Below are 24,160 nucleotides of genomic sequence, written 5' to 3'. Positions count from 1 at the left end.
GTAAACAGGAAGGCCTTCCATAGATCTCAATCGCTTCTCGCACACGAGCCAAGGGAGGAAAAATTCTCACCGTGACTCACCCTGTAATTTGTGTATGTAAATTTTCATGGCGGACGCGGGTGCTCCACGTGCTGCCATCAATCATCACCCTATCTGAGTGAAATCTTAAATGAATACCATACTTTGATTTTGTGATTAATATTATAAACAATTTGGATTGCTTCCTTTTCCTTCTACAATTGGTCAATATTAAATCTTATTCTTGAAATTTATTAAATTGCATCAATCAATTTAATACATTTCTGTCAAAGTTTTGGAGTTATCGTTTGCTATTAAAAGGCGAGACGCCGCCGTCTAGAAAAAAATTACGAGTGGGTGGAAATTGGTAATAACAAGGATTTCCGCATTTAAGTGCAAGGGTGCGTGTTTCTTTTTGTAATATAATGTCTCGCCTCTCGTGAATAATGAAGAATACAAACCTGAGAAGGAAACGGCAATAAATCACACGTCCGCTTGTTTTTAAGGGCGAAAGATTTTCTTTCTTTCTTTCAGCATCCGCGGCAAGCGAAATGTGAGAAATCAAACGCTCGAGACCAGAAATAAAACAGCACACACGCGGTCGGGGTAGTTTCCGCCCTTTTCTACTTGACTTGACAGTTTTCCCTGCAGCTCGGGCGCGCCCCCAGATGAAGTGTGCATATGTTCGTTCTTTTTTTCCTGCCTGCTCTCTGCGCCCCACGTGCGACCTTTAAATAATTTTACAAGAAACTTACACATCAGAGTGGCGAAATGGGTTGAGCCGCAGACACAACAAAAACACCCAGCGGCACACTTGGCTCGGCTCTAATTGCTGAATGCTAATCCTTCCGGCAAACGAAAATTTATTGCTTGTTAATAATTATTTCTTTAGAGTAAAAATAGACTTTAGCTTTTGTCTTTATTTAAAGGTGATAAAAGATGAAAAAAAATTATTTTAATTATTTTATTTTATTGTGAAAATGTTAAGACAATAATTAATTGTTAATTTTACTAAATAATATTATTTTTATATTAATTATTAACTCAATAATTTATTAATTCTTTATTTATTTATTAATTTGTATTCAAATACATTTAATCAATACATAAAAATTAAGTTATTAAAATCAATTAAAATTAATTTATAGGTGTGACAATGAAGACGTTTTTTTATTATGTGATCAATAATGCTCTATCAATGCTAAACTCTGCGTTATTGTAACAAGAATTTTTATCTAGAAACTAAAATAAATAGATGAAATAGATCATGAACAATTTGCGCGTAGAAAATATTTTGCATTTTGAACAAAGCGCAAATTTTTATCAAAACTTGTAAAAGATATTTGTTAAAAATCAGTTAAAAAACTGGAAAAACGGTATCGAAAAGAAACGAGAATCTTGATTTAGAAAAGGAGTTGAACGAAATAATTTTTCCTTAATTCAGAACGATATAAAATTTCCTTTGTGAGACCTTAAAATCTCATCAAAATTAAACTCAAAACAAATAACAAATTATACACGAAATATATAATTATATAATTACTCAATTGGAGACTTGGAAAGCCTGTATCGTGACTGCCTTTTTTAATTGTAACAAACGGCGGAAGCCAAGATCATCACCCTCTAATGAGGCAGCTCATTACGAACGTCGACCGCTGCCAAGAATATTAACTCTTTATATTTTCCACATTTTTTCTCGCTAAAGGATTTTTGGGGTTAATCGACGTATATCTATTTCTAATCGCAGAATGTGAGTTTGTAACTTCGTCCTGTTTTGCCGGTGAACGCACGCATTTCGGAAATAGACGTCGTGGGAGTGGGAAATCAGAGAAGAAAATCCGAGAGAGGAAAACAATACCGGCGCTTCCGTGAGAGAATGTATTTTATGCTGTGCGCCACGGTGAATTTTTTTTTGCTGTTGCACTGATTACCCTGTAGGAATAATTATTTAAACACCTCTTTCTCTCTCTCTCACTCGCTCACTCATAGCGCGGATTATTTGTTAATTATTTAGCCTCTCGCTTATCAAACGGACGTCGCCGTGAAAACAAAAGAATTTTCAGCGGAATAAATTTGAGAGAGAAAAAGGAAGCGGGTCCCGGTCGGTCGGAGTGCGAAGCAGGCGACGAGCGAGCGCAAGGACCTAATTTCCGGCGCATTTCAAGGTGCAAAATTATTATATTGCCGCGCAAATGAGCGCGCGTGTATTATGGTTTTACTGACAAACAACCGCGAATCGCCGACAAAATCAAGATTTTTGCATTGCCGAAACTAAATTCAATCTTTCCGGCTGAAAAACGCACATGCTATGCGAATAAATGGACGGATGTCTCAGATTTGGGCGAATCTCGTTTCTCCTCTTTTATATCGCATCAAGTTTACGTCACGCGGTACAATAATAAATTATACGTGGAAACTGGAAACAACATTTTCATTTTCATTTGTCAATAATCAAAGGTTATTTTTTTCATTAAAGTTTTAAAGATTAATTCTTTAATTTACTTGCAAAAAATTCAGCCAAATCATCAAAATTATTATACATTGATTCCTTAAATAGTTGATATTCATGGTGTTTGTGAAGGATTTGTAATTAAAGCGATGCCGCTTCCTTTTTCTCTCTCAAATTTATTCCGCTGAAAATTCTTACTCATTATTTCATTTTACTATAATAACGTGTAACGTGGTCACAAGGAAATAAGATCATAAAATTCACAGCAGACGCGGCGTGTAATTTCTTCTGATTATGCTCTTGAACTAATTTTTGCTAGAAGAATTAATTATTCAAAGTGATGCTCATAAACCTGAATTATTACCTTTTGTATTACATATTTGTGCGATCTATAATATTCGTTTAAAAGTATTGATTTATAAAAACAAATTTTGAAGAAAAAAATGCATTAACATTAAGCTAGTTTAGGAATAAAATAATTTGCTGGTTGTGGTGAGCGTTTAAATGATAGAAACGCCAACAAATAAAAATTATTTCAAAAAATATTGTTGAGGTTCTCAGCCTTGAACATCTCTCATTAAAAATTAAAAAAAAAAAAAACAACAACAACAAGGAAAAGTTGTTGCAATTTCGACAGTAAAATCCAGACTTTTTGATAAGCATATGCATATCAAAAAAATTACGTGGGTCGCCAACATACCAAAATGAGCAATGCAATCCACATCACTCACTCATTTGGAGCCGTACACTTGCCACTGCAGTCCGAAATTGCGACATGGGGCAAACAGAGAAAATCGTGGCGGTGGGAGTTTTGGTTTCGGTCATCATAATCCTTGCCTCCTACACATTACCAAACTCAAAAGTTCCTAAAGCATCAAAAGTGATCCAGGCTGAGCCGAAAATTAAAAAGGCATCCCCAGTTTCGTGTGAGTTTTATTTTCAATTAACATCTTGTTGCAATTAAAATTTGGGGTTTTGCAATTGAAGTGAGCACTTTGCGAGGCCTCCCCTTTGACGATGAGCGGCTGCTCTACTACACGATGGGGCTTATTCATCCGCCCGCCGATCGCAAAGTGCCCTATGTTTTGAAGGATTTGACCAAATACGATTATTCATGGGAAGCGATCGCTCCCACTGTGCTCACTTTGCTCAAGAACAGGGTAAGGCAAACAATTCTAAGAAAACTATGGAAGGGCTGTGAAATTTAGATAATTCAAAATTCTTTCTCAGCTTCAGTATATAATAATAATAATAACCAATAACAGGATCAGTTTTGAACTTTAAAATAGTCAATATATATCTCTCATAATATATATTTTTTAAATGAAATATGTTAATAAAACACAAGTCTAGCCAATCTCCGTTCTAGGAGGAAATTGTACTTTGAATATGAGGCGTTCTTTAAACTTATAATGTTGTGCATTACATCAAAATACCACAAAATGCTTTGGTCTTCAAAGTTTTTATTAACAGATTGAGCACTCCAAACTTTAAAATGATTTTTTTTCCTGAAGTTGATGATAGATGATAAATTAAACATAATTTTTGCGTATTTTATGACAAAAGAAAAAATTTTATGAAATTGAAATTTACTAGAAAATTATTATTATTTATTACATTACACAGACTTTCATTTCGATATTCAGATTTTAATGTATGGATTATAAATTTGCACAGCTTCTTAGTATAATATTATTTAGAAATTTAATTAATTTTTTTTAAGTCTTAAATTTTGGCCCATGAGTAGACAAATGGTTTTTTTGTGGATTGCGGCGCCCATGACGGCGAGTTTTATAGCAACACCCTGACCCTGGAAAAATATTTCAACTGGACGGGACTTTTGGTGGAAGCATCTTCAGAGGAATTGATATCACTTGCCACTAAAAACAGAAAGTCCTGGATTGCCCCAACTTGCATGAGTCTCAGTAAAACGCCAGACATTGTAAAAAAATTCACTAAAATAAATCCTTTTCATCGTCAATAACACCGCATTCATTAAGGTAACTTTTTACGAAGATAAACTTTTAGGAAAAGTGGTCGGATCAAAAGAAAAGGCTGTGAAAAACCAGACCAGAGGAAGCTACGTGGATATCCTTTGCCTGCCGTTCAACACACTATTGACTAGTCTGAATAGGACCAAGATTGACTTTTTCAGTTTGGATGTCGAGGGTCACGAGTTTGATATTCTGCAAACCATCGACTTCAAGAAATTTGAATTCGATGTTAGAAAATTATTTATTATTCAATTCAATTTTTTTTACATTTTTCTCACAAACTTTTTACAAATGTAATTTTCCTAGATTTTGGTAGTCGAGTTCGCTCATAATGGACCAAATATCAAATTGATGGCACCGTTCATGGATCGCAACGGCTACTACTTGCACCATTCTGCCCCAACGGACTTTTATTTTTTGAATAAAAAGTTAAAGTTGTAGTTCATAGCTTTCCTGAGTTTCCTGCTTTCGTTTTTGTATAAATACACATACATTGTAAAATTTGAGAGAGAAAAACAAAAGACAATTAATAAAAAACTTGTCATTCCAACCAAATGATTGTCATTTTTTTTAGAGGTTGTGGGGAAGGGCTTTGAACAAGAAATAATAATAAAATCAAAGGACTTAAAAAAATACATATTCTCTGCCATTTTTACGTAATGATTATCTGACTCTTAGATATATTTTTTTCTGCAAAGGCGGTGAAAAGGGCGTCATGGTCGCACACCCCCAGGACCACCTCCGCGGCAGAAACTATTTTGAATTGACGATTTTATTAATAACATCAAGTCCATTGATAAAACGAGTGGATAAACTCATCGGTGCGGGCGGCGCGAGTAAGACGTTCAGATTAAAATTGCCAGTCAAAAGCAACCCCACCAAAGTTTGTGTTGTTTGATCGCCACGAGCTCAGAGTGATCAGAGCGTCGGCGTTAGGCCGATGACACGCTACAAAAGCTGCCGACTTTTAAACGATTCCGCACCCCCTTCTAGATGCCTTTGTCTGCAAATGTGGTTGAATCGCAAGCACCATTTTTACGGCGACACGTCGTCGGCCTCCTTTTGAAGGACTTAAAAAAAAATACTTAAAATTATTTCACCAAAAAAAAACTTCTGAGGTTCTCAGCCTTGAACATCGCTCATTAATAATTTGAGAAACAACAAGGAAAAGTTTTTGCGCTTGTGGAAGGAAAATTCAGACTTTTTGATAAGCATTTCCTTATCAAAAAATTACGTGGGTCACCAACATATGCCAAAAATGAGCAAAATGTAATCCACGAGACAGTGAGTACATTTGAAGCCGCACACCCGCCACTGCAGGTCGAAATTGCGACATGGGACAAACAGAGAGAATCGTGGCGGTAGTAGTTTTGGTTTCGGTCATCATTATCCTGGCCTCTATCACATTACCAAACTCGAAAGTTCCTGATGCTTCAAAAGTGATCCAGGCTGAGCTGAAAATTAAAAAGGCCTCCTCCGTGTCTTGTGAGTTTTTTATTCAATTATTATTTTGTAGTAATTAAAATTGGGTTTTTGCAACTGAAGTGAGCACTTTGCGAGGCCTCCCCTTTGATGATGAGCGGTTGCTCTCTTACACGATGGGGATTATTCGCCCGCCCGTTGATCGCAGTGTACCTTATGTTTTGAAGGAAATGACCAAATACGACTACTCGTGGCAAGTGATCGCTCCCACTGTGCTCAAGTTCCTCAAGAATAGGGTACGGCAAACTATTATAAAATAATTATAAGGGCTGTGAAACTTTAACAAATCAAAATTTCTTTGTCAGCTTCAGAAATAATAATCATCTACTAACCTAGGATCAATTTAGAACTTTTAAATAATTAAATATGTGGTCCAGGCATGTAAATTCATATTTATTAAAAATGGCGCTTGTAAAATTTCCTGTTTTTTTTTTTTTTTTTTTTGGTATTTAATAGTTTTTTTAGTTTAAAATTTTTGCTCATGAACAGACAAATGGTTTTTTTGTGGATTGCGGTGCCCACGACGGCGAGCTGTATAGCAATACCCTGACCCTGGAAAAGTACTTCAACTGGATGGGACTTTTGGTGGAAGCATCTCCAAAAGAATTGATGTCACTCACTACTAAAAACAGAAAGTCCTGGATTGCCCCAACTTGTATGAGTCTCAGTAAAACACCAGACATTGTAAAAAAATTCACTAAAATAAAATCCTTTTTATCTCAATAAAACTGCAATCATAAAGGTCAGTTTCCACGAAAATTCGCTTTTAGGAAAAGTGATAGGACCGAAAGAAAAGGTTGTAAAAACTGATACCAAAGTAAAATACGTGGACATCCTTTGCCTGCCGTTCAACACACTTTTGACTAGTCTGAATAGGACCAAGATTGACTTTTTCAGTTTGGATGTCGAGGGTCGCGAGTTTGAGATTCTGCAAACCATCGACTTCAAGAAATTTGAATTCGATGTTAGATATTATTTATTATTCAATTCAATTTTTTTCCCATAATCATTGTTAATGTAACAACCGTAAATTTTCTAGATTTTAGTTGTTGAGTACCCTCATAATGGACCAAATATCAAATTGATGGCACCGTTCATGGATCGCAACGGTTACTCCTTGCTCCATACTTCGCCGATGGACTTTTATTTTTTGAACAAAAAGTTAAAGTTGTAGTTCAAACCTTGCTGTTTTATCCTTGTATTGAAACTTATGTTTTAAAAATTAGAGGTAGAGAAACCAAAGATAAATAAAAAAATTCTCATCCTATCCATGTGATATGCAAAAAAGTCATTTTTTTATGTTTTGGACAAGAAATAAAAATTAAATAATGAAATTTTAAATAGAATGAAGTCCATGCAGTTTGCATAATAACGAACTAAATCACTGACTCTAAAAATTCTTTCTTGCTCAAAATATTGGGTTTTTCCGGAGTAATCACAATTTTCATTCAATTTTGGAAGAAAGTGCCGAGAAAATGCAAGTTAGAAATCATTACGGTTTTTAAGTTGGAAACGGCTGACTTTTTAACTTAAACAAACATGATAAAAGTTCAAATTTGATACACGCTAACTGTTGGCTCTTAAAAAGGAGCAATTTATAGAATTGTAACAAAAATCACCTTGCAATGAATTTAAATTGTTGTAAATTCTAATTAAAATGATAAGCCAGAAGATGCCCACTAAATTAAAAATATATTTTAAATTTCATTTTGACTAATAAAAGCGAAAATATATAATAGATTAGGAATAACTAAAATAAATTATTTTTCGCTCACTTATTGTGACATAATTATTACTGCAGACGCAGACGCGTGGTCCGTTGATTAATTGCAGTTTCGCTCTGCGGTGCAAATCTCTCTCCACGTCTTAATTATAATTCGAGAGGTTTTCGAAAGCCGCAACAATATAAAAAGAAAGAAAACTGCGCGCGCGAACGAACGCACCTTGCTCTACGTGCACTCTTGCATTATTTTTATTAAAGTTTGCTAGTTAAAGTACGGAACTGTGGTTGGCAAGTAGGCTGAGAAAATTACTTCCTTTTCTTTATCAAAACGCCTTGAAGATCTTCCCGGACGTTCCACCCAGAACAGGAAACGGCCAAAAATTACACACAGCATAAAGGCGCGCATCAGCGCGAGTCGCTCCGTCGCTCTCGCCAGAGATTAATTCGCCTTCGATCATTTTTTACTTTTTCTACGCAAATCCCGCGGAATTTTCGTTTGAAGCATTCCGCGAGTTTGTAAAGCGGAGGAAACGGGGCCAAGAGAGAGATAATTTGTTTATCTGTCCGGGAAATGAGCTCGCGCAGGTAAATATATATGGTTGCCTAAGACGCCGGTGCTTTTTATCGAGACAGGACATACGCAAATGCTCGCCGCCGCCGCGCCGGACGTCCCTTCCTCCTCCCTATTGGGACATAATTGATTTCCTTTTCACATCAAATGTTAAGAAAAAGTGGCACAAGGTGAGCTTGGGGGAGAGATACCGTGCGCGTCATGAAATTTCCTCCCGCGATATATAAAAATATGCGACAAGGGGAAAATTTCAGAGATAGCACTAATTGTCCTCAGCTGGACACTGCTGCTTGTAGACCTTCCGCTCTAAAATGTCATTTTCATGAAAAAGAAGAAAACGTTATACATACGTAAATTTTCACAAAGCAGGTTAGAGCTATATTTTTGCATTTTGAATATTTTTATACATTATATACACGATTTTATTTTACAAATAATATTTTTGCGAAAACAATTGTCAAAAAAATCAGCTCTACTTCACAAATGCGTGGCCCCGTAAAGGGCATTAACATGAATACAAAACCCAGAAAGATAATCGTCGGATGGTGTCAACCGGCGCAAAGGTGAATGAAATCTGATTCCGCGTGCGACGTCAGTGAGAGACGATTTTCTCATCAAGTGAACAAAGAGATTACACGTTCCAAATAGTGCATCTCTCTGGCGAACTCGCAGAAAACGCTCACGCTCTCTTGAAACACCTGCAAATTTAATATCTTTTCTTTTTTAATTCTCATTTAAAATTAATAACTATTAAATTATTTTTTGCTGATGAAATTTTTGCTTTGTTGCAGGTCATGATGCAGACAGACTCCCGGAATCCTGAGCTGAGCTGGGGCCACCCTCCGCCTTCCGACTGGGCCTCGGCTCGAGTGCCGCCAGCCCACGCTCCTCTTAACCCTCCAAGGGCCAACATGCCCCGACCCAGCGAGAGTTTGCCCAGAGGTAATTCAATTTAATCAAATTTTCAAATGTAGTTCCTCAATTTTTTTTGGACACAACAGGGACAAAATACAAATATTTTTTTTTCATAAACGTAATTTTAGAATTGATTTTTTTTTTTCAAATATTGGTTGTTTAATTTTTCAGTAACTTTAATTCTTTAACTTTTTGTGGCTCTTTGCGCTCAACCTAATTCAATTTTTACTCTTTTCTGTTCATTTAAAATTGATAACAATAAATATAAAATTCAATTTAATTTGATGTGAAATTTTATTTGACGTTTATGACGTTTATATGGGTTAACTTCTTTTTACCAGATAAATTTATGGATCAATTTAAATTTTCCATCCCCGCCTGTCACGTTTTGTAGTTGTTAGTGGCATTGACCCGCATACTGGGTTTTGATCGCGTGAGTTTATTTGGAAAATTGAAATTCGTTTTTGTGCCTCTCAAAGTTAAATTTGACGGGAAACGTGGGGATTAGTCATGAATATTTCAATAATTAATAATTCGGGGGAGCGCGTGCCATATGCTTTGGTCGGCAATAATCAGCGTTTGGCGCCCCTATCCTTTTCCTTTCCTGCCGCGCACGTTTCCGGCACTTTTCGCCGCGGCTGCTGGTTTATCTCTCTTTCCGACGGTGCACTGTGCGCACCAGGTCTTCTGTTTTGAATAATCACGGTCGTAACGGGCTTTTCGCACTCATTATTACCCTGATCTCAAGCGAATCGAGGAAGTGAAAGAAATAAATAATCGCGTCAGCAATAATTCGGTTTTGCGGCATGACGAGCACCTTTTTTATGCTTTCAGTGTGAAAAAATTACCGCAATTCTTAATTCCGAGCATTTCCATAATTCCAATATTCACTTCAACGAAGCAGAACTCCTCAATATTTACTGTTATCTTATTAATTTTAAATCTGAATGTAAAAAATTGCAATAAACATGTTTGCCTGCATTGATGTTCAGCTTTTCTTATTATTTTCAATATAAAAATTTCATCACCACACTTTATTGTCAGAAAGTCAATTTATCTGTTTCAAGTGTTCCAACATTCACATAATAAATAACGTCATTAATTAAATATGAGATCATAACTTTCCTGTTTATGTAATGATACTCTTCATTTTCCGCCTTTGGTGCTCAATTTGAAACTCATTTGCATTCCTAATTGTTGTGCAAATTCACCATCTGTCTCGGTGCACATCTGTCAGGTGCTGCGGGAGTCGAATAACAAAAATGCCACTCATGCATTACTTGTCCATTTAACGTGTATTTAACCCAGTATGCACTTTTGTGACGCAATAATAATCTCGTTTCGTTTTGCAGATCCGAGGACGTGGAGTCGCGAGCACGTCGCCCTTTGGCTTCGTCACATGGCCGCGCGCCACCAGATGCAGATCAACGCGCCCCACGAGCGCTTTCCCATGAACGGCAAGGCCCTTTGTCTCATGAACGTGGACATGTTTCTGCAACGCGTGCCTCTCGGCGGCAAGACCCTCTATAAGGACTTCCAGCTGCGCCTTGGCCGCGCCATGTACCTGCAGGCGCAGGCGGCCGCAAAGTCCTAAACGCTCTCCGCACCTCCAATTTTTTTTTTGTACATTTCTTTGTAAAGTTATGATTTTTATACGAGTAACGCTTTTACCACCATGAACCAAAAAGGCAGCAGCAATTTGCATTTTATGCTGATTATGTAATTATATTATTTATATATAGATTGTTTTTGCGACCCATCCCAATAACTGGGATTACTATTTTAATTAATACTCGGTCACCGGGTGAAAGTTTCCTAAATACGGACGCAAATTAGACTTAAATCTGAAATTTGAGGTTTTCAAAAAGTAGTTGTTCTAGTCACACTTAATTGAAGAGCGATTTGCAAACAAGCACCTGGCGATGAATAAGGGAATTCAAATGAAATCTGTTTATCAGTAAATTTGCAAACAAAAAACAATATGTTACTTTTAATTTAAAAATTAATGCTTTTTGTCAACCAGTTTATGGCTAAGTTACTATACCAAAGGTGAATGATTTTGCACAAAAATAAATAAATATATAATTTAATGAGATTGTTTTCATTTTTAACCCTAAAAAATGTACTTTTTTTGAAACACTACTTTTTCTCTCAGAAGATTGAAATCTTTAACTTCATCCCATGCAGATCCCATGTAATAATTAAAGTAATCTTTAAAAATCCTCAGCAGTATAAAAAAGTCCTTTTTTCTATTAAACAAATTGATTGATAAAACTCCATGCTTGAATAAAACGATTCAATCCCAAAATATGTATTAATCATTGTTTATCGTTGAGGTTGGAAATAAAAAATAAAAAACCTAGATTTAACCCTCATAACCAATATTCTAAAACAGTTTATTTATTGAGGGAAGGTGGTACAACACATACAAGTAGAGTACTTCTCGGGAATTGTCTTTCGTTAAATGCCAAGTGTGTGACAAGAGCTTTAACAATTTAGCCTTGGGCCTAATACAGACTAGATGGAAATAATGACAATTCCTCTACTCGGGCTTGCGGAAAGATTTTCCGGCGTACTTGGCGCCGGCACCAAGCTCCTCCTCAATTCGCAGGATCTGGTTGTACTTGGCCAGACGCTCAGATCGGCATGGCGCACCAGTCTTGATCTAATAAAAGAAGAAATGAACCATCGTTATTAAAATGACTCTTAAAACTACAAAACTCATAAAAAATGTATATTATAAGTTTTACTATTATTTAATTGACAGTATATTTCCAATTTGGAAACGTAAATAATAGAAAGTATAAGTAGGGAAAAATGACAAATCAACTAACCTGGCCAGTGCTGAGGCCAACAACAAGGTCGGCAATGAAGGAGTCTTCAGTCTCGCCGGACCTGTGAGACACCATGGTGCCCCAGCCATTGCTCTTGGCCAGCAGATGAGCCTCGATGGACTCGGTGACGGTGCCGATCTGGTTGACCTTGAGGAGCAGGCAGTTGCAGGCCTTCTTCTCAATGGCGGTGGCAATCCTCTTGGGGTTGGTCACGGTCAGATCGTCACCAACAATCTGTATGGTGGTGTTGGCGGTGATCTTGCTCCAGGCCTCCCAGTGATCCTGGTCAAAGGGATCCTCGATGGAAACGATGGGGAAGTCCTTGATGAACTCCTGGTACAAAGCCTCGAGCTTGTCACCGTCAATCCACAGGCTCTTATCAGAGTTGGGGTTCTTGAAGTCCAGATCATACAACTTTTCCCTAGAAACAAGTTGAAAATGTAATTGAAAATTTTGAATTGAATTAAAAAATTAAAAGTTCCTTTAAAACGAAAATATTAATTTGCTACAGATTTAGTGTTTATTTATCATTGTTATGAAAAAAAAATAATGAGAACTTCTACTTTTAAATAATTTCATCTTCAATACCAATTTAAAATCTTAAAACAATTTAAAATAATTGATTAAACTACATTTTGTATTTTTATCCAATTAATTTAAACAATCATCAATTTTTTAAATACCATTTTTGGAGGCATTAAAACTTTCATTTTAACATAATAAACTTTTCATAAATCAATAACTAAAGTACAAAAGACTTCCAGTTTAGGTTTCCTCTTTAAATTAACTTTTTTACTTCCACGTTAATTATTATTTATTCTTTTGATAATTGCCAGCTTTGACCTAACACTAGAAAATTTTGTCTCTTACTTGTGGAATTCAGAAGCTGCGACATCCATGCCAATCTCAACCTTGCCAGTGTAGCCGCCCTTGGCAATAGCGTCCTGGATCAGGAAGAGAGCTGTGGACATATCATGAAAAATTATGTGCTTTTGATCAAAATTTCAAGCTCATTACCATCCTTGTTGTTCAGAATGTTGGGAGCGAAACCACCCTCGTCACCAACAGCGGTGGCGTCAAGACCGAAGCGGTCCTTGATGACCTTCTTCAAGTGGTGGTACACCTCAGAGCCGATCTTCATGGCCTCGGTGAAGGAAGTAGCACCAGTGGGCAGAATCATGAACTCCTGCATGGCCAGCTTGTTGCCAGCGTGAGATCCACCGTTGATCACGTTGAAGGCGGGCACGGGAAGGATGATGTTTGTGTTGCCGGCCAAGTCAGCAATGTGCCTGGATTGATCATTATTGGTTGAATATTTTTTGAAATTTCGATAACTAAATTTTTCAAGAAAAAAAAAATCAGAACTGAATATTGAATTTGACCTTTCCCATTAAAAAAAATGTGTCACTTTATAAAAATAAATAAATAATATAATTGCTAAAAAACAAAAAAATCAACAATAAACTTACTTAATTGTGAGTGCGTTTTTTTAAATTTAATATCTTCCATTTTTTTTAAATACCTTTTTCTTATAAATTTGCTCTTATTTATAATTTCCAATCAAAAACTTATTTGCAGGTAGCAAAATTATCAAAGTAAGCTGACATGGTGGACAAATTATTTCGGAATTATTATACTTACTTGTACAGAGGGACACCCTTTTGGGCAGCACCGGCCTTGCAAATAGCAAGAGAGACACCAAGGATAGCGTTAGCACCAAGCTTGGACTTGTTCTCGGTTCCGTCCAACTTCAGCATGAAATCATCAATTTCCTTCTGCTGGGTTGGCTCGAAGGTCTGCAATTATAAAAAATAATGAAGTTCATTGAATCAGAACGATATTAAAAAAATAAAAAATTACAATTATTACGGTAAATTATTTTTGTTTTGCCACATCATGATTTTTTTAAATTGCTTTTAAAATTTAGTTTATGTCAGTACAGGTGAACTTTTTGATATTGTGATATCATATGACTTCAATAATGTGGTATGTAATTTAGTTGACTTCTGACATCACTTTATAATTTTGTGCAATCTGGGTCAACAATTGCACAAGTCTATTAATCTCTTCTTTTCCTTGTATTTATTATAAATAATGGGCAAAATATGGAAAATAATTAAACTATGTTCAGAATTATATTGAATAATAAACGCTTATTCTGGAATCAAAGTAATTAAGTGTGTATATAATATAAAAATATGCAAAAATAAAATTGTTTCATGTGCTAAAATATATATATATTTTTTTTAAATTATCTGTTAAAAATAAAAATAAAATATTGGGACTTTGATCAAAGCATCAGGGTTTTGTGTGTGAATCATACACTTTTCACCCCCTGACCTTGCCAAGGTCAAGGTGGTCCAGGACGAACAAATGTCAACCACAGAAAATCGATTTTAATATGTATCCTAATCACCTGCTTGAGCAGCTCAGGGGCGATGACCTCGTTGACGTTCTTGATGGCGTTCAAGACGGACTTGCCGTGGTACTGGTCCTTGACGTTGTCCCTCATCTCGAGGGCCTCATAGATGCCGGTGCTGGCGCCCGAGGGCACGGCCGCTCTGAAGAGACCCTTGTCGGTGACCAGGTCGACCTCGACGGTGGGGTTACCGCGAGAGTCGAAGATCTGTCTGGCTTTGATGCTTTGCAGGGGCATTGTGAAGATCGACCTGTGACCCGGAGACCAATCGTGAGAACCAATTCGGCCGCGTTCGCCGACAAACTCACCTAAAACTGGAGCTCGAGTAAAAACGCCGACAGAGAAGATGGGTTGACCTAGCGGAGAGGACGAACATAGAGAGACTCGCCTCGCACGTCCACCCAGCAGCAAACACTGCGCAAGCTCGGATTATCAGCTGGCCAGCGAGCCTACCGCGCTAAAAACGGCCAAGTTTAAAACTTTCTTTATTTATTGAGGCATAATAGTTGCAAATTGTCTTTATATTGTCAATAGTCATATATTGCTAAATTTTAGAATAAAATTAATAACAAGAAATGCAGAATCAATTGTATTTTGTTAAATTGTGTTCTCAATAAAGAAACATGTATAGCAATCTAGAATTTAAAGTTTGAGCTGATATAGAGAGAAAAATCGGAAAAAATCATTTCACACCATTTATATTTCAGGATGTGAGAATAAAACATGAAGTGAATGTTTTGTAAATCTGTAAAAAAATTGGTGCAATTCAGTAAAAAATTGTTTTCTTTTTTAATTAAAATAAATTGCGTGATTTCACTATAATTATGTCAAATATATCAGCATTAAATAATTTATCATTCCTCTCAATATGCTAATAAGCATATGAATGGTAATTTGCAAAGATTATCCGATTACTAAAAAAAATTTGACTATGAGAAAGAACGATTAGTGGGGGCAAAAATTCCAAAATTTTGTAAATATTTTGTTTGTTTAATTTATAAAGAAGCAGATATAAAAAAGGGCGACAGTATAAGTTTTAAGGAAAATAAAAATCATTAAAACGTCAGTATCATATTTTCATTCCCACTTTAATATACGACATTGGCAATTTATTAAAAAACATCTCTACTCCACTTCAGTATGTTGTGTATAAATACTCGGCTCTTCATATTGGCACAGATTTTCCTCATTACAAGTATTGAATAGTGTACAATTATATTAAACTAACTTCATCAATTAAAAAACCTAGAATATCAGAAAAATCAAATTTTGTGAGATTGTCATTTAACAAAATGAGCCTGATACGTTTCTCGCGAGGTTGATTTACACAATTCACTCGTATAATATTATTTAATAAATTAGTCGTTCATTTAATTCTTTACATAGTTCTGATATTGGCTTGCCTCTGTGCAGGAATTCATATTTCAATAAAAAAGTTACATTGATTCAAATTATATATTTCTTTTGTATGATTTCAACACACAATATTAGCGTTAAAAGACATGAGTAGAGTAACGTGGGCGATTTAGTTAGAGGGGACTTTATTTCGGGAGACATCAAATATGTACAGCATCTTTTTAAATTTCTTTATTTTAGTATTTTTTGCAATTAATTAAACACGTTGAAAAACGTAAATCCGAAACGCGGGAACAGAAATTTCGCTGGGTAAAAAGGTCACCAGCAGAAATTGAGCAGCATTGATGACAACAGCAGCAACAGGCTCACGCACACCTCATCTAAAATTAAAAAATAATCAGTTAAAATCTTTTTGAAAAATAAGAAATACATTTTTAATATGAAATTACCAGATTTATTGGTGAAGTCATCTTGAGCCAGTTTCTGATTGTTCAGCCTGGCGAGCAGGGCGGTGGCCGTTTTGGCCCAGGTGCGTTCCTGGACGGTGGCGGTGCACCTGAGCTCGAGAGGGCCGCCCCCAGGGAACAAAGTGACTTCGGCGCGTCTGTTCAACCCCAAAACGGACTCGCTTAGGCCCTCCTCGTCTTCCGAAGTGGCGTAAAAGACCAAAAAGTAGCGTTCGACCTGTTAGTGAAAAGTTATTTGCCAATACAGAGGGTGTGAAAAATGAACTCGAACCTTTATTCCGTTGAGGTACCAGGCCATGGTCGCCTTGGGCTTTGACTTGGGACAAGTGCAATTAGCCTCGATCATGTCCTCAGGAGAATAAGCCGGCTGAAGCCCGTTGATTATCGGCTCGCTTGCTGGCAGGGCTGCAAATATTAGCTTAATGTTAAAAGTTTCAGTTTAGAGGAAAGTGTTTGTGGAAATTTTAAACAGACAATTCATTAATTTTAATTAATTTTACAAAGATTTGTAATTGAAAATTGTATGTTTTTCACCCACGATTGAATATTTTAATTTAAAAAAATTTAGAATAGTTGTGCATTTTGTTAAAAATATTTATTTTCAAAATATTGATTTCCAACAGAACCGTGCAAAATTCATTGAATTTCTCGATTTTTCCATTAATTAGCTATTGATTTCTTGTTGAGAATAAAAAAATTTTTCCTTTGTCTTTTTACCCTCAATATTCAGTTTGCAAAATCAATTTAATTTAAAATTTCATTGTTTACTGATTACTCACACTAATTTCAGTGTTAGCCAAGCTATTTATTATGGTATTCTACAACGAAATTTGAAATATATCTTTACTACTTTTAAATTAAAATCTTTAATCAAAGAAATGATTCTGACAAAGTAGAGCAAGTAGAGGCTCAGTGAGCCTCATGCTCATTAGGTCTAACGTCACTTTATCAATTATATCAAGTTTTTAATAAATACTAATATTTTTAATATAGATATTTTAATAATTTAAAACCTACATGAACAATAAAATTTTTTTTTTATTTAATAAAATATTGAAAATTAATATTTATTAATATAAACATTAAAAGTATAATTTAAAGTAAAATAACAATTATTTTTAAATTTTTAATTATTTATTATTTTACAACAATTTATCTGTAAAGCTTCTTCTTGTTTAATCAACTTGCGGAAATGTAATTGTGGCAAAGGGTGTTTTCTTTGGATCAAAGCTGGACTAATCTGCTCGTTAAAATCAAACGCGCGCAGCACATGATGAACGAGCTGCTCGAAAGAAAGAAAGTACCGCGATCTGAATCTGCTAAACTTTGCCTCTCAAACCCCATTATTCACCGCACTTTGCTTTCCTTATCTGAAGTCGAGAGAGCGAAAGAGAGGAAGCTGTTTCCACAGCAAAAGCCAATTGGTGCTCGTACATCAGTGTCTGTCTGTCTGTTGAGCATTACGCCTGCATCAGAATGCATTTGCTGCGTTTAACGAGGGTGCAACTTGAAACTCGTTGTCAGTGCGCCCACGGAAAAAGGAGAAAATCAATTAAAAGATGAGAGGTAAAAGTTGGCAAATGAGAGCAACACACACTCGCTAGCTAGAGTCGCTAGCGCGAAAAGTTTTTGTGGCAACTGACGGTTAGTTAGTTAGTTGGTGGTTGTTGGCCGGAAATACGGACTCAAGTAGTGCGATGATTCCCCAATGACGAGGGTGAATCGATATACACGCAGACAGACACAAGAGATCTCTATTCTGTCCGCAACACCCACGTTCTATTCTCATCAGCAGGCAATTCTATCCTGCGCCTTCATTAGCGTTAGTTATCATGCGAACGTTGGGTGCCACATGAACAAAGTGCGACCAGACATTGCTTTACTATTTATTGACTTTTGAGGACTCATTTTATTTCTTTAAATTTATTATTTAGATAAAATTTTAATTGTGTTGAATTCCATACTTGCCATTGTTAGACTAAAAGGAAATATAAATCATACTTAAATGTGATATATCAATAAATATCATTTGCAACTAAATGTAATAAAAAGAAGCTATTTTTGTTTCCATGAAATCTGGCTTCCTCGCGGTGAAGTTAGCGATTTTAGTTTCAAAAAATGTTTATTGGGTTCGAATTGAGGGCAACTATGCCCCATACATGAACTCATCCAAATAAATGACAAAAATGAAAATTTGAAAACAATTAAGAGAGAAAGAAAACAGTAGTATTGTTCAAAATATTTTTTTCAGTACTGCTTTTTATTTTTTATGCTTCTGTTAGGAAGCCATATTTTATTTCAATAAAAATGAACACTACGAGTGCAAGAAGATTCAGCAACAACTAAAAGAACCTACATACAAAAAATTGAAGCTGAAACCAATGCAAAAGTGCAGGTTGAAATAAAAAATCAGTGCTTATTTTGAAATAATTTTGACATAAATCGCGATCTTATGGCATCATGTCTTAGTCAATAATAATAAGTAATATAATTTTAGTTTATGAATTCAATGCATTGCAATCGCTATGAAAATGTCAAAAACGCTTGACTTTAATTAATTTAGAATATTTAATAGAGTTGAGATTAATAGCCGGGTCTTAATTTACAAAACTTAATATTAAAAAATTTGCAAAAATTTAAATTGTTTTAGCTAACAATTTAATCTTCGCTATTAAATATTCCATTCCAAATAAATAATAATGTTTAAATCAAAAAATTTTGCTTTTAAAAATAAAAATAAAAATTAAATTTAATAAATAAAATTTAACAATTAATAAAAAACATAATTTAAAAAAGTTAAGGTTTGTAATTTAATATAACAATTAAAATAATATTTTTTTTACTTCATTCTAGCCAATTCTAGCCCATGTATTATGAAAAATTATGAAAATAAACTTTTCACTTTGTTTCACTGCATTTTTTGGAAGTGGAAATAGTCATAATTTTATCAGTTCATTGGACTTTAAGATATAATTCTATTAAAAATATTCCATATCTCCATTTTATGATGCGTTTAATAAAATTTGATCAACATTATCTTTTGAATGTTTGATGCGCAAGTAGAGCACCACATGCATACCTTGATTAATTTCCTGATACTTTTCCTGCCTCAAGGGCAACAATGAAGAGCGCGTGAGAGATTAAGTAAGAAAAGCCCGGAGACAAACTCATCAGAGCGTGACTGGAAACCAATTGAGCTGGGAAAATTTTGCATTCTGAGGCTCTAGACCAAGTTTCGCAACCGAGAGTGGCTCGCGGGCAGCTTTCTTGGCTCATTTCCCCGTTGCACTCAACAGTGACCCAGAAGAGGATGGCATTAAAAAAATGAGCAAACACATGCCGAGCTAATTCGCGTTTTAATAAACTCGTCGGCCGCGTCCAGAGACGTTCCGAGTGATTACTCCTGCGTCGCTATGTATTTATTTTAAAACACCGGTAGCAATCGGGGCCGAGTGCCGCCTCCCCATGTATTAATACATACACTGTACGTGTGTGTGTGTGTGTTTTCCATTAGACCGGAATGGGGAACGTGTGCATGTTTGCCCGACATTTCCCTCAGGGCACAAGTGGTGCCTCCAAATCAAATCACGTTGCATATCATTATCAGGTATGCAACCGGGCCGACGCCGGTGACGCGCCGGTTGCATTTTGTGCACGCGCCTAACTACGATGCTCGCTTTGAAGTCAACACACCCGAGCAAAGCTTCAAAAGCAAATACGCAGATTAAACTACTACATTTGGGCTTCTGTGTGGAGGTCTCTCTCTGCGATTCATAATGGGATTGAGTTAATTTCCTAATTGCTTAATTCACTGTGCCGGCACACACAGATGTATTTGTTCCCTCGGCTCGCAGACGCATTATTTGCTTGCTCTTCTTGTGCCATTGACGGCGGGCATAAGCATCTGAGAACTGAATTCAATTTGACTTTGCTTGAACGCAGTTTGTTGACTTTGCGTGAGTTCTGCGAGTTCTATAGGAGTTCTATGGGGTCGAGAAATAATTGCAGCTTTGATATACATTTTTAGGGAAATTATACAGAAGGGGTAAGAAATATGTTATGCAATAATCATGCAAAAATGACATTATGTATTAATGATAAGAAAGTAACAAACCAAATAGTAAGGCTATTTAATTACTGTAATATTTTGTATATTCTTGTTATTAATTTGTCCAGCCATATTAAAACATTTGATTACTGCGTTTTAGAGAAAAACCCTAACAGAGCTTATTATAATTAAAATCTTTTTAAAATATTTGTAAATTATAAAAATACAAAATTCAATTTTGTAAGCAATGCATATACATTCTGTATGGTTTTATTCGTCATTATAATTTATAATTAATTTTTTTTACTTAAAGGCTATTGAGTCAAAATTACTGTAGAAATTTCAACATCGTGTTATAAACTTTGACATGATGAAATTATTCCTTTTTCTTTTTTGTGGAGGAACAATACAATTAATTTCTAGCATTGAACAAAATTTTTTACTTATTGAGCTAACTTTTTAATGTTTCAAAATAACAAAATAAAAACGGGAATTTTTTTGCAAAGGACGTAAATTGGAAATGTATAACTCTCCCATATTTTTATTTAATTTTGTATAGCCTTTCAATTCTACACGAAACCAATTTTAGATTCCTTTTATAGCACAACGCCTACTATGAAAGGGAAACTGCCTCTCTTTCTGAAAAATTTCCTTTCGCTCAAAAAGAACAATAAGAAACCCCATAAAACCTTATTCCTTCTTTATTTCTGCTTCCATTTTGCCTTCAGCTGAGAGAAAATATGGTTCACGAAAGCATTTGCTTGTCTTAATTTAGTGCTTAGGCTGCGAGCAAAAATTGATATTTACGACGTGCCACGCACCCGGCAGCGAATTCGGCCAAACCAGATGATCTCCAGCCCGGGGAGTGTTGAGATAATTTGGCAACCATTTTTTTCGCGTCGTTTCTTTTCCCCCGATACTCGTTAGTCATCTCTCTCTGCCGCTTGTTGTGCGTTATTTTTCTATTCCCCGCGGCCCACAGTGACAAGTTGCTGGCCACTTGCGCAAAGAATCCGAAATAATGAAAGGTCAACCCCTGCTGCGAGGGCAAAACTTTTATGTTTCTTATTTCTCTTGCGCGAGGGAGGGATGCTGATTTCGTTTTTCTCCCTTTCGTGCGGCTCGAAAATGCATCAAATTATACATATCCGACGAAAGCTTCACTTTTGGGGGTCCGTTTTTTTCCCTAAATTCACTTAACCTAAAACCTTTTTTGGAAAATATTTTCGTAACAATCTAAGAAATTTATAGAGTGAAAAATATTGAAAAAATTTTTTAAATTTATTTACTCTTGCAGGCAAATTTAAATTGTTTAAAATCATTAAATTTTTTAACAGCTATGTATTCAAATTATTGTGTATGTATTGACTTGATATTTAAGATGTTGCGTTTTTCAATGAATGCAATGAAAAATAAATTGATAAATGAATAAATAAATAAATGAACGAATAAATAAATAAATAAATAAAAAAATAAATAAATAAATAAATATATAAATAAATAAATGAATAAATGAATAAATAAATAAATAAATAAATAAATAAATAAATAAATAAATAAATAATTAAATAAACAAATTAATAAAAATATAATTAAAAGTTAGAGTATATTTGATCACAATAAATGTGACAAATTAATATGTGTTTAAAAATAAATAGTTTGAATTAAATATAAGCAATAAAAAATTTGTATTTTGTAATAAAATTCATAATCACATAATATATGTATCAAAATTAAACAGCACCAAACTTGAATAACGTGCAGTATTGAATCATTATACTGTAAAGGAAATAATATGAATATTCTCATTTCATGGACATGCGATATAAAAATTCAATAAGAAAAACATTTTTTTTTTAAATTTTTCTTGAATAACCGTTTTCCAAACTTTCAGACACTGGATTCAAAGGTGTGCATGAATAGACTGATGATGATGGTATCCTTTTCCTGCTTTTTTCCAAGAAATTCGTTTTGGGCCAAACTTATTTTACTTTTATCAAAACTTTTCCGATGCCAAAAACTAGGGCAAATGAGGGCGTCCCCAGCACTTTTGTAATCAATGCGATCGGGGAAAAAGAAAAATAGCGAGGTTTCTTTTTCAATTCCCACTCGCGGCTTTGCGCAGCAAATTTTGCGCGTCTCTCGAACGAGCCCGCCAGGGATTGTTCCTCTCATTTCAATCACGCCGCGGCAACACTTGAAGGAATGGAAAAACTTTTCTCTTTGCGGCAAAATAGGGAACAAGGCAACAGCAGCCAGTCAATAATCCATCAACGTCTATCTGCGACGAGTGTGTTGAGCTTCCACCGGGGAAGAAAATTTGATTGAGGCCTTTTGAAGCTTCCAGGGCTTTTATCGCAATTAATGCTGCCAAGGAGACGCCAAGGGAAAAAAAATCATCGCCGGCGGTGATGCCTCGCAAAAATGCTCACAAACGTAAGTGTTTGCAACAAGAAAACAAGCATTTCCAAGAAAAACTTTCCTTTTATTTACTTTTCCTTGTATTATAAAAACTTTGCCTGTTCTCCTTAAGCCCAATGTAAAAAATATGAGGTGGATATATTCATAATTGATTTTACCTTGCTCGACTATATGAACATATATTTTGTCAATCTTTGTTCATGCCGATTTTGAGAAAAATAATATAATTTTTTTCCCCATTACAAACCATTGGTTTTTAATATTTAATCCTTTTACAAACTGGTGAAATATTCTCTTTTAGATTTTTTTTTTAGTAATTTCTCATTTTATCACTCTAGAATTCATTCAGGCAATGGTTCTTGGTGATTTGTTTGTCGCATGAAAATATATTTGGTACTTAAAACAACCTTTTGAACGCTTTTAGAAAATGAATTGTACTTTATTATTACTATTATATTTTGAGACTCTATTTTGATATAGTTGGCTCTAATTTTGGGAAATTAAATGTCATTAAACAAAAGAATAAGACAAAAAACGTTTTAATTGTTTTACCGACTTGGAACTCCCAAAATATTTTAATTCCAAATTATATTGGAATGTTGGCAGAAATATTATGTCACGGGTATGACGTTGAGCCGTTTAAGAGTACCCAAGGGTTAAAAATTCACAAACCAAGTTATCAATTATGAATGGTTAATGATTAAACTTAAAAATTCCATAAACGGGAGTAAAAATTTAGAAAATTGAAATTGAGGCAATTAAACTGATTGCAGGTGTTGATTTTTCATGGTTGCCGGCATTTTTCTATTTATCTCTTGGTGTTGTTTCTTTCATGCCAACCCTTCTCTCTCTCTTTCTGTGAAAACGCTATTTTCGCTCTCGTCCTCTCCAACCCTACCCCAGGGGTTAACGCGATCCTTTCCCTTTTGCCGTCCTCGCCCCATAATTGCCTTGACTGTCCCCCAAGGCGCCGCTCACCTCTGACTGTCACGTTCTCATTCGAGAACGTTGTCTCGAAATTTGGTCCTTCCGTAGACACTTCGCACCTATAGGTGCCCGAGCTGCTGAACTGCAAGTCCACCAACGTCACTTGATTCATGTCCGAACGAGACATCTGCAAATGAAAAATTGATTTTTGTGTAAAAATATCTTTAAAAAAAATACAGTATTAAAGCTCTTTTGGTAAATAATAGGACAAAATTAAATATATTATAAAATTAAAAAATTTAATTCTAAAATAAATGGATTTCATCAAATTATTTCAAAGTGAAAAATATGATGACAGCACTTTTAAAATCAAATTTCAAATTATTTATATTTTAATAAAATTATTATCGTATTTAACCCTCACTAAAAATTAAATGACTACAGATATCCGTTTCAATGCTTCAATGCTGGAATACCTTAAAATGCCATTAACCATGACAATTCTGAGGAAACAAAATTATAATTAAAAAAAAAAA

At 35.1% G+C, this 24,160-nt stretch overlaps 4 protein-coding genes across 6 annotated transcripts in view; 2 read left to right on the top strand and 2 right to left on the bottom strand.

Moving 5' to 3' along the window:
• The first annotated feature begins 3,153 nt into the window (after nucleotides 1-3,153).
• On the top strand, nucleotides 3,154-5,008 carry LOC132200691 (uncharacterized). The gene is made up of 5 exons (XM_059626354.1): nucleotides 3,154-3,393; nucleotides 3,455-3,627; nucleotides 4,215-4,409; nucleotides 4,468-4,689; nucleotides 4,768-5,008. Exons 1-5 carry the CDS (start codon nucleotides 3,243-3,245, stop codon nucleotides 4,900-4,902), a joined length of 876 nt encoding a protein of 291 aa, XP_059482337.1. The 5' UTR covers nucleotides 3,154-3,242; the 3' UTR covers nucleotides 4,903-5,008.
• Nucleotides 5,009-5,755: 747 nt separating this feature from the next.
• On the top strand, nucleotides 5,756-11,250 carry LOC132200088 (uncharacterized). Of its 2 annotated transcripts, XM_059625284.1 has the most exons (5): nucleotides 5,756-5,946; nucleotides 6,007-6,179; nucleotides 6,433-6,627; nucleotides 6,686-6,907; nucleotides 6,983-7,250. In XM_059625284.1, exons 1-5 carry the CDS (start codon nucleotides 5,796-5,798, stop codon nucleotides 7,115-7,117), a joined length of 876 nt encoding a protein of 291 aa, XP_059481267.1. In that variant the 5' UTR covers nucleotides 5,756-5,795; the 3' UTR covers nucleotides 7,118-7,250. The 2 variants fall into 2 exon arrangements, with proteins under 2 accessions (XP_059481267.1, XP_059481268.1); XM_059625285.1 differs by lacking the exons at nucleotides 6,433-6,627; nucleotides 6,686-6,907; nucleotides 6,983-7,250 and adding exons at nucleotides 9,029-9,179; nucleotides 10,505-11,250.
• Nucleotides 11,251-11,516: 266 nt separating this feature from the next.
• LOC132201013 (enolase) lies at nucleotides 11,517-14,873 on the bottom strand. The gene is made up of 7 exons (XM_059626871.1): nucleotides 14,714-14,873; nucleotides 14,403-14,655; nucleotides 13,628-13,782; nucleotides 13,004-13,275; nucleotides 12,857-12,947; nucleotides 11,987-12,407; nucleotides 11,517-11,817 (listed from the first exon to the last, which is right to left on the bottom strand). Exons 1-7 carry the CDS (start codon nucleotides 14,779-14,781, stop codon nucleotides 11,695-11,697), a joined length of 1,383 nt encoding a protein of 460 aa, XP_059482854.1. The 5' UTR covers nucleotides 14,782-14,873; the 3' UTR covers nucleotides 11,517-11,694.
• Nucleotides 14,874-15,497: 624 nt separating this feature from the next.
• LOC132199764 (uncharacterized) overlaps nucleotides 15,498-24,160 on the bottom strand; it is a 30,047-nt gene continuing 21,384 nt past the window's right edge. For both annotated transcript variants that reach the window (XM_059624722.1, XM_059624723.1), the window contains exons 3-6: nucleotides 23,676-23,811; nucleotides 16,500-16,633; nucleotides 16,211-16,445; nucleotides 15,498-16,141 (exon numbers count right to left, since the gene is read on the bottom strand). In XM_059624722.1, the coding sequence (XP_059480705.1) occupies nucleotides 16,080-16,141; nucleotides 16,211-16,445; nucleotides 16,500-16,633; nucleotides 23,676-23,811 (567 nt within the window). In that variant the 3' untranslated portion in view covers nucleotides 15,498-16,079. The remainder of the gene's footprint in view (nucleotides 16,142-16,210; nucleotides 16,446-16,499; nucleotides 16,634-23,675; nucleotides 23,812-24,160) is intronic.

This window comes from Neocloeon triangulifer, unplaced genomic scaffold (assembly GCF_031216515.1).
Source record: "Neocloeon triangulifer isolate White Clay Creek 2 clone unplaced genomic scaffold, ASM3121651v1 ptg000014l, whole genome shotgun sequence".
NCBI classification, from domain to species: Eukaryota; Metazoa; Arthropoda; class Insecta; order Ephemeroptera; family Baetidae; genus Neocloeon; species Neocloeon triangulifer.
The sequence above is the reverse complement of the archived record's forward strand: the minus strand, read 5'-3'. Positions and strand labels throughout refer to the sequence as shown.

Excerpts from the sequence above, each read along its gene's own strand:
- LOC132201013 (XM_059626871.1), bottom strand. The coding sequence starts at position 14,781 with ATGTTCGTCCTCTCCGCTAGGTCAACCCATCTTCTCTGTCGGCGTTTT. Across the intron at positions 13,783-14,402 it reads CCCCTGAGCTGCTCAAGCAG|ACCTTCGAGCCAACCCAGCA; the intron begins GTGATTAGGATA and ends TTATAATTGCAG. Across the intron at positions 12,408-12,856 it reads GCAGCTTCTGAATTCCACAA|GGAAAAGTTGTATGATCTGG; the intron begins GTAAGAGACAAA and ends ACTTGTTTCTAG.
- LOC132200691 (XM_059626354.1), top strand. The coding sequence starts at position 3,243 with ATGGGGCAAACAGAGAAAATCGTGGCGGTGGGAGTTTTGGTTTCGGTC. Across the intron at positions 3,394-3,454 it reads AAAGGCATCCCCAGTTTCGT|TGAGCACTTTGCGAGGCCTC; the intron begins GTGAGTTTTATT and ends TTGCAATTGAAG. Across the intron at positions 3,628-4,214 it reads TCACTTTGCTCAAGAACAGG|ACAAATGGTTTTTTTGTGGA; the intron begins GTAAGGCAAACA and ends GCCCATGAGTAG.
- LOC132200088 (XM_059625284.1), top strand. The coding sequence starts at position 5,796 with ATGGGACAAACAGAGAGAATCGTGGCGGTAGTAGTTTTGGTTTCGGTC. Across the intron at positions 6,180-6,432 it reads TCAAGTTCCTCAAGAATAGG|ACAAATGGTTTTTTTGTGGA; the intron begins GTACGGCAAACT and ends GCTCATGAACAG. Across the intron at positions 6,628-6,685 it reads TCAGTAAAACACCAGACATT|GTCAGTTTCCACGAAAATTC; the intron begins GTAAAAAAATTC and ends GCAATCATAAAG.